Source organism: Scatophagus argus, chromosome 5 (assembly GCF_020382885.2).
Source record: "Scatophagus argus isolate fScaArg1 chromosome 5, fScaArg1.pri, whole genome shotgun sequence".
In the NCBI taxonomy this organism is placed as follows: domain Eukaryota; kingdom Metazoa; phylum Chordata; class Actinopteri; family Scatophagidae; genus Scatophagus; species Scatophagus argus.
The window spans coordinates 18,028,993-18,038,035 of record NC_058497.1 but is presented as its reverse complement, the minus strand read 5'-3'; the positions used below and the strand labels follow the sequence as shown (position 1 = coordinate 18,038,035).

General features: G+C 41.1%; 1 protein-coding gene across 1 annotated transcript; it reads right to left on the bottom strand.

Annotated features, from left to right (window-relative positions):
- On the bottom strand, nt 1-4,494 carry LOC124059865 (extracellular calcium-sensing receptor-like). The gene is made up of 8 exons (XM_046390246.1): nt 4,164-4,494; nt 3,932-4,018; nt 3,453-3,722; nt 2,915-3,127; nt 2,560-2,835; nt 1,679-1,906; nt 1,454-1,577; nt 1-1,375 (listed from the first exon to the last, which is right to left on the bottom strand). Exons 1-8 carry the CDS (start codon nt 4,422-4,424, stop codon nt 465-467), a joined length of 2,370 nt encoding a protein of 789 aa, XP_046246202.1. The 5' UTR covers nt 4,425-4,494; the 3' UTR covers nt 1-464.
- Nucleotides 4,495-9,043: the final 4,549 nt, after the last annotated feature.

Here is a 9,043-nt window from a genome sequence, read left to right as displayed (position 1 = left end):
GGTAAATGAGTGTATTGATGTAAATGTCTGAGGGAAACTGATGGACAGGTGGAGAGTGGCAGGGAAGTAGCCTGGGAAAGGGACAGTGTGACTGGAGGGACAGACAGAGGCATGATATCACACTTTGTGACATTTGATCTTTGGAAACTGAGGTGGGCAATATAAAAGCAGTTGAGCATATCCACATAATCTCAAGACAGGTCACAAATATATGCATATAATGATATCAAATAAAAACAGATAATCTTTTTTCAAAGAAAGTGAAATAAATTTCAAGAAGGTGTTCAGTTAGGTGTCTAATTTGGTCAATATACACATACATATCATATTCAAGTACGTTTGACTGGCATCAGTCCTGCTTTCAACATGTCAACGTTGCTCTTACTATTGGTAACTGTCTGCATTTTTTTCAGTTTGTTTAGAGAGAATTGATTCATTGTGTTCAGTGTATTTAATGACAGTTTTTATGTTTCGATTCCTCGACCCATGATAGATTTCTTTGTGTTCCTCTCTGGTCTGAGTAGGATTATGTAACATTTGGCTCCAAACAGTGCTACCAAGAGACCAAAACTGGAGGCCAGGATGGCAAATACCTCCACTGCATCTGCATATTTGCCCGGTGAGCTGACATAAGCAGGGACAAAGGCCACCCACACAGCACAGAAGATCAGCATGCTGAAAGTGATGAGTTTGGCCTCATTGAAACTATCTGGAAGATTCCTTGCTATAAATGCAATCAGTAAACTGAGGACAGCTAGTAAGCCAATATATCCCAACAAAACTGCAAAACCAACTGTAGACCCAACTACGCACTCATAAACAACCTTATCACTGTAATACTGAGTGTTTCTATGAGGAACTGGGGAGGCAGATACAATCCAGGCAGTGCAGATTGCTGCCTGAACAGAAGTAAGAACCATGACTGTCCCTCTCTGCTGGAAAAGACCAAACCACTTCAGACTGGCTCCACCTCCTGGCTTGGAGGCCTTGAACACAGCCAGAACCACCACAGTTTTTACCAGGATACATGAGATGGAAAGCACAAAGCTGATCCCAAATGCTGCGTGTCTCAGCTGGCATGTCCACAGTCTGGGACGACCGATAAACAGCAGTGAACACATGAAACATAACTTAAGTGACAGCAATAGCTGAAAACTCAGTTCTGAGTTGTTGGCGCGTACTATTGGTGTTCTGCGATGATAGATGAAGATGCTGAAGACAACAGCACAGATACAGGTGCCCAGCAATGCAGCAGCTGTCAGGCCAATACCCAGAGGTTCATGGTAGGAGAGGAACTCTGTTTCCTTGGGAACACAGTGGTCACGCTGGAGGCTGGGCCAGAAGTCCTCTGGACAACTGGTGCACTCCAATGAGTCTATGAAAAGAGGAACAGTCTTGAGATACGTGTTTATATTATATTTCCAAATTGCAATATTTAAAACTCAATACCAACCAGTATCATTGCTGATCTTTCCCTCAGAACAAGGGATGCAGTCAAAGCAGCACACAGGTTCCCCTTTCTTTCTGGCCATGCGGGTACCTGGAGGACAGCTCTCACTGCACACTGACCGGGGTGGCTATTGAGGAAAAAAAAAAAAAGTCAATACTGTAGCATTTACGTTGCTGTAATCAGTTATCCATGTGCTAAAAAGTAGATGTCTAATAAATCAGAAGTAACCTTTTTGGAATCAAAGTTCCAGAAGATTTTGTCTTCATCAATTCTGAGTTCTTCACCTTTGAAGGCTGACTTCTTAACCTCACCCACATTCTGAAGTTTAGTTGTTCCATCAGGGAGCCACAGCCAGTTCATGATATCATATATTGGTAAGACATCACCATTCTCATCAAATGTCACTTGATCACCAAATGATGTGGTGAAGTTGACCTTATCCAAATAATACACCAACTAGATGAATATCAGAATAATAGATAGTGAAAAGGGAAAGATGACAGATTGAATCAGAACGTAATCGCAACATGCAATATATATGACTGCAATGAACACAGTAGTACGTAATGCATACTGTAGTTACGAACACATAAATATAATAAAGAGGTCACATTATGCTAGATGTCTGATGTAAGGTTAGTGGATAACAGCTCCATCTTGGAAACTGCCCTGGCCTCTGAAACTTAATGAATCTTCCTTTGTGTATGCTGTTGTAATAGGAACATGCGAAACAAACAAGCAAAGCATGCAAATGTTTCTCCTGATAGCAACATGACTGCAAGTCTTCATCCACCTTTGTTTTATAAAGGAATGGGATGGAAATGTCCCCATGAACACTGGAAAACTGTAGTGTGTATGCATTTCAAAGGTGATACATGAAATTCATTGCTACTAACAACAAGGAAGGCTATGAAAGCTAAAAACATAGAAGCTCGGTTTGCAGCACACACAGACACACACACACACACACACACACAGACACACACACACAGTCCTCTCATAGGACTGCACTCCTCCTGTAATCCTACACTCTAAATCCTATAATGCACGACACAATCAGCACCATAATTTAGCTAAATGAACAGGTGGTGTCCACAGTGGTATCATACCTGCCATGGCTCCAGTTCTTTCAAACTGCCACAGCTGTGTCCTCTGAAAGGCCCTCTGCCTGGCACACAGCGCAGCATGTCATCAAGGGCATATGCCAGTGCATACACAGCCTTGTACACATTGTACTCTGAACTGAGGTCTGAAGCATCCATGAACTCAGTCTCCACACTTTCTAGATCTTCCTGTCCAGTGCATAATCCTCCTCCAGCATCTACCCAGTCTGCTGGAGGTGGTGCAAATCTACACTGAAATATGTGTTCCCAAAACCGGCTGATCTGAAATGTATTCAAAATACCTCTTTTATACATAATTACACTATTCCTGTAATGTCTCGGTCAGATTAAATGATTAAACTCTCACCACACTATTTCCATAGCTGTTGTTGTTGTGTAGGTCAGGGTGTGTTTGTAAGAGGAATTCCCTGAGGCCTGGGATTTCTCCTCGACGGATGGCGATACCCAGTGTGCCAGCCAGGTATGGCATAAAATCGGAAGTGTGCAGCACAGTAGCTGCTGTCCAAGCTTCACTGGTAATCCACTGCAGGCCTGTCACATTCTGTCTCACCACCTGTGCATTATAATAAATATAGAAATCACACTTTCATGCCACTAAAGTACAGTCTTTTCCTCGGAATTATGCACAGGTTATCTTGCCTCCTCATTCATTAATGGATGGAAGCCCTGTCTGTTATGCAAATTATGAACAAAGTTATACGTATCATCACAAATGGACAAACCTTTTACCAAACAGAAAGTATGACATATTTAAAATAACATATTGTTCACAGGCCAATATCTTATGGTAAGTTTAATCTTTCAGTGTAACACAAAAAATATTGAACTTTGTAGCTATATTACATTATAATCTTTATATGTTTTGTTTCATGCCCAACCTCTTCCATGAGGTTAATCGTGTGCTTCTGATGTGCAAACACAATGACCACACGAGCTGTAGATTTCTTCATCACATCTACAATCCTCCTGATTTCATCTTGGTCATTGTCCCAAGGCATAACCTCCAAATAGGCCAGACACCCTGCACCAGACTGAACCAGGTCAGATTGGAAGGATCGGGCAGCGTGAAGTCCATAGTCATCGTCACTGATCAACAGGCCAACCCAAGTCCAGCCAAAGTGGTTTAGAATCTGAATCATAGCACGGACCTGAGAGAATACAGAATGTGAAAAGATTAGAGTACAGGCTGAAATGGTCTTTCTATGGAAAACCTGCTGAACAAGCTTTATTATTACTTTTCAGCTTGCTGTGACACCAAACAATCCCATCAGTGACAAAAAATGTCACTAGTGTTACACATCTTTAACATGCTTTTTTTCTATTTTGCTGCATTTTCATTTTGCTGATATTCCCTCACCTGGAAAGCATCACTTGGTATTGTCCTGAAGAAGGATGGAAACTTTTGTCGGTCACTCAGGCAGGAACATGTGGCAAAATAACTCACCTGAGAAAGAAACACACTGTGTATGAAGTCTTTCAAGCTCCATCAACTGTTTAAGGATTATTCCTTCATGGTTATGTGATATCAGATTTGTCACTAATTCAAAATGATGCAAAACCATCCTGAAAAGGTAAAGTGTAAAACTTACCATAGGCACTCTGTACAAACCTAAGACACTGGAGATGGCAATAGAACGAGTAGAAGAAGAATCACCCACAATCCCCACTACTGGAGGGGTTCCAACACAGGTCTCGTCTAATACAAACTGCTCCTCTTGACCACTGACTAAGGACAATGCTGCACGAAATCCAATCCCTAGATTGGCGCAGTTATCATAAAGACTGTATCCCAGAGTCACATTAGGTAGCAGGTTGGAGTTTCTGTTGATCTCATCAATAGCAAAGGCCATGGTCAGTGCCCGTCTAAATCCTACAACATCAAAACTAGCACAAAGAATGCCAGTGGTTACTACTGAAAAATACAGCGTATACTGACTCTATCAGCATGTACACATTGCACCACTGCAGATTTTTCCAACAGTTAGAACAGTTTGAATAGTAACAATTATTACAAAATCAGCAAAATGTTTAAAGAGCAATATTTGATCATAAAAAATAGATTCCATTAAGGGAACCAATTTTCTCCAGTTTCTGTTTGTTGCTGCTGTCCTGACGTACTCACCCATGACAGGTGGGCTGTTGTGGTTCTGATGTAAAAGACAAGTCAGGAAAGACAGTAAAGAAGTTGAACAGGAACAGTCCACCCAGAACAACATCTCCAGGCTTGTGCATCCCATTTAAATGAAAATGTCGTTGTAAGTGGCAGGAGGAGGAAGGAAGAGTGGAGGACTCAGCATAAGAAAATGAAGGATACAACCACATGAAACACACAAGCAAGAGGAGATTGAACTGTGAAAAAGCCCACATGCTTTTTCTCCTGTTTGACCCTTTTCTGAGCCCGATCAGTTTTATTGTGATGTCATCCCTTTTCTTTGGACTTGCAGCTTTTAATCTTCAACACCACCCACCAGGGCATAAGCACAACTAGGGGCAGGGCCTAAAATCCCTGCATGGCCACATTCCTGATCCCAAATTTAAGTTGTGTATGGCGGTAATGATTGAGGTCTACTAAAATGTGAATTATATTCATGACAGCCAATTATTTTTTCTGAGAAGATTTTTTTCTCAGAGTCTCAGAAGATCCCCTTTGTACTGAGTACACTTCAAATTTGTATGTGAGACAAATATATGAAATGCAACTCAATAAATGCAGAAATCAGACTGTAGTGTGTGCATTTCACCATCAATAGTTAATAAATTCTAACCATTTGACTGTCTACTCAACCATTTGGTAGAGTTGGTTCTCCTTATTAGTTCCCCATAACATGAAAAACACAAAAACAAACAAAAAAAAATTCTGTTGTTTTTTTCATGGAGTGAACATGAAAGGGTTAATAAAATGAATCTGAGAGCTCTTTATCGCCTCTGTGCACAAGGCAGCTGAAATTTGTTGTTTTCTCAGACTCACCTACCAGTTACACATAACTGCAGCACCTCACAAAAAATGCATTTCATGAGAGAGGCCAGAGTGCCTTTTTTCTTTTACAATTCTTTTTCTATCTATAGCTCATTTGAGAGTCTCACTCTCAGCCTGTCTCACCAAAACTGGAAGTCAGAAAAGCCAGTTTTATTAGTTGTTGTGTATCGCCCACCTGCTGCTTCTTACTCAGAGTTCGTGTCTGAGTTTTCTGACTTCTTATGTAGTTTAGTGCTCAGTACAGATATAGTCATTATAGTAGATGACTTTAACATTCATATGGATGTTGACTCTGACAGTCTTAAGACAGCCTTTAGTTCACTCTTAGATTCAATAGGTTTCCTTCAGATAGTGAATGAACCAACACACTGCCACAATCACACACTCAATCTGGTTCTCACCTACGGCCTAGAAACTAAGAACCTGTTAGTTGCCCCTCAAAACCCTCTCCTTTCAGACCATTCACTTGTAGTTTTTGAACTAACTCTAGAAGACTTTACAGCACACAACAAAAAGGCCTACTACACCAGATGCCTCTCTGAAGATAGTGTAGACAGATTTAGGGATGCAATCCCATCACAGCTCCCCTCAGCACCATGTACCAGTACAACAGACCGTACTGATTTAAATGTTACTCCTGCAGCAATTGATTCTTTTGTTAATAACACTGCAGCCACGTTGCACACAGTTTTAGATATAGTTGCCCCACTGAGAAAGAAGGTTACAAATCATAGGAGGCTAGCTCCTTGGTATAATTCAAATATATGAACACTTAAACAAACATCAAGACGGATGGAGAGGAAGTGGTACTCCTCCAAATCAGCTGAATCCCAGAGAGCCTGGAAAGACAGTCTATTGGCATACAAAAAGGCCCTTCGTGAAGCCAGAACTGCCTATTATTCAACATTAATAGAGAAAAACAAGAACAACCCACGACCAAGAGTCACAGCTCTGTTGAGCCTTGTATTCCTGCAGCTCTTAGTAGTGAAGACTTCATGAGTTTCTTCACCAATAAAATCAATAACATTAGAGAAATAATCAATAAAGATCTTCCCAGAATAGCCAATATAGTGCCATCTCTAGAAATCTCTTTTAATCCTACTCCATCTCTGGACAGGTTCCTGCCCATAGACCTCCCCGAGCTGACCTCCAGCATTAACAAATCTAACCCAACTACATGTCTCTTAGACCCCATCCCAACTAAGCTCCTCAAGGACGTCTTTCCCTTGATTGGCGTTTCCTTCTTAGATCAGATCAACTTATCCTTAACAACAGGTTATGTACCACAGGCGTTTAAAACCGCCGTCATTAGACCTTTACTTAAAAAACCTTCACTTGACCCAGACATCTTAGCAAACTATAGGCCGATATCCAACCTCACGTTCTTATCTAAAATACTCGAAAGTGTGTTGCAAATCAGTTGATTGATCACCTACACAGGAACAGTCTCTTTGAGATGTTTCAGTCTGGTTTCAGAGCCCATCACAGCACAGAAACAACACTGGTTAAAGTCACAAATGACCTCCTCATGGCATCAGACCGCGGGCTTGTCTCCATACTTGTTTTGCTAGATCTTAGTGCTGCTTTCGATACTGTAGATCACAGCATTTTATTACACAGATTAGAACATGAGACTAGGATCACAGGGACTGCGCTACGCTGGTTCAAATCATATTTAACAGATAGATTTCACTTTGCTCAAATTAATAATGTTTCCTCTTCATATATAAGGGTTAGCCTTGGTATTCCACAAGGTTCAGTGCTTGGGCCGATCCTGTTCACCTTATACATGCTCCCTCTAGGAAATATTATTCAGAAACATGGCATAAACTTTCATTGTTATGCTGATGACACTCAGCTGTACTTATCCTTAAAGCCTGAAGAAACAGAGTCGTTAGCCAGACTCCAGGCATGTCTTAAGGACATAAAGGACTGGATGACCTCCAATTTTTTATTATTAAACTCAGACAAAACTGAGATCATTGTTCTAGGCCCCAAACACCTTAGAAATAGAATAGCTGATAATATTCTCTCTCTGGACGGCATTACTTTGGCCTCCAGTACGATCTTCGATCAGGACGTGTCATTTATTCATCACATTAAACAGACCTCTAAGACCTCTTTCACCTCCGTAATATTGCTAAGATTAGGAGTGTCCTCTCTCAGAGTGATGCTGAAAAACTTGTCCATGCTTTCGTTACTTCTAGGCTGGACTACTGCAACTCACTATTGTCAGGATGTCCAAATTACTTATTAATAACCTGCAGCTGATCCAGAATGCAGCAGCTTGAGTTTTAACAGGAATCAGTAAAAGGGATCATATCTCCCCCATCTTAGCTTCTCTTCACTGGCTTCTGGTAAAATTCAGAATAGACTTTAAAATTCTCCTACTTACATATAAGGCCCTAAATGGACTCGCCCCATCATACCTGCAGGATCTAATAGTCCCATATATTCCCAATAGATCACTCAGATCACAGAGTGCAGGTTTACTTACAGTTCCCAGAATTCATAAAAGTAGAACGGGAGGACGAGCCTTTAGCTATCAGGCACCCCTACTGTGGAACCAGTTGCCAATCTGAGTTCGACAGGCAGACACCACCTCCACTTTTAAGACTAAACTTAAAACCTTTCTGTTTAGTAAAGCATATAGTTAGCACCAAATAAAGTGTGTAGGGCTGGTAGGCATAGTTACAGTCACCTCATGATATATAGCCACAGGTAGAATAGGTCTGACTAACTGTTAATCTTTAAATCTCTATCATAGCTAAGCTGCTTTAGGCCTATGCTGCCGGGGGACACAAACATGATCCACCAAGCAGTTTCCCCTCCTCCTTTTCCTCTTCTATCCTCTCCCCTCGTCAGATTAACATGCAGTTCATTATTTTATGTCACCAACTGTGTGTCCAGTGCTCCTCGTAGTCTTGTGTCTCTCCCTCCCTTTCTCTCTCTCTCTCTCTGTATCTTTCTGCAGGTATCTCTCCATCCAGATCTTCAAGTTGAACTGTAGCCGGCTCTATGACCAACCCAATGTGTATTGTTGACATCTGCCTGTCATTCCTCTGTGTACCGACTATCGGCGGGGTGGTTCTCCCTACGGGCCGAAATCGAACTGATAGGATAGTGATTTTCAACAGCACATAAAAAAAGAATACATGAATGTTACAGCAGTTCATTATAATTTTCATTACTATAATTTTCTTATAACTTGTGAAATGTTAAAATCATATTGAGGTGGTAGCAAAAAGTGAAACTAAACAGTTGAGATTTTGTTTTACTTATCTTTTTAGTAATGTCATTTCTCATGTTGTTAATTGCTTTCCTGCCTGTACAACATCCATTGCACGTCTGCCCGTCCTGGGTGAGGGATCCCTCCTCTGTTGCTCACCCTGAGGTTTCTTCCATTTTTTCCTGTTAAAGGTTTTTCTGGGAGTTTTTCCTTAGTCGATTTGAGGGTCGAAGGGCAGAGGATGTTGCTGATGTTATGTTAAG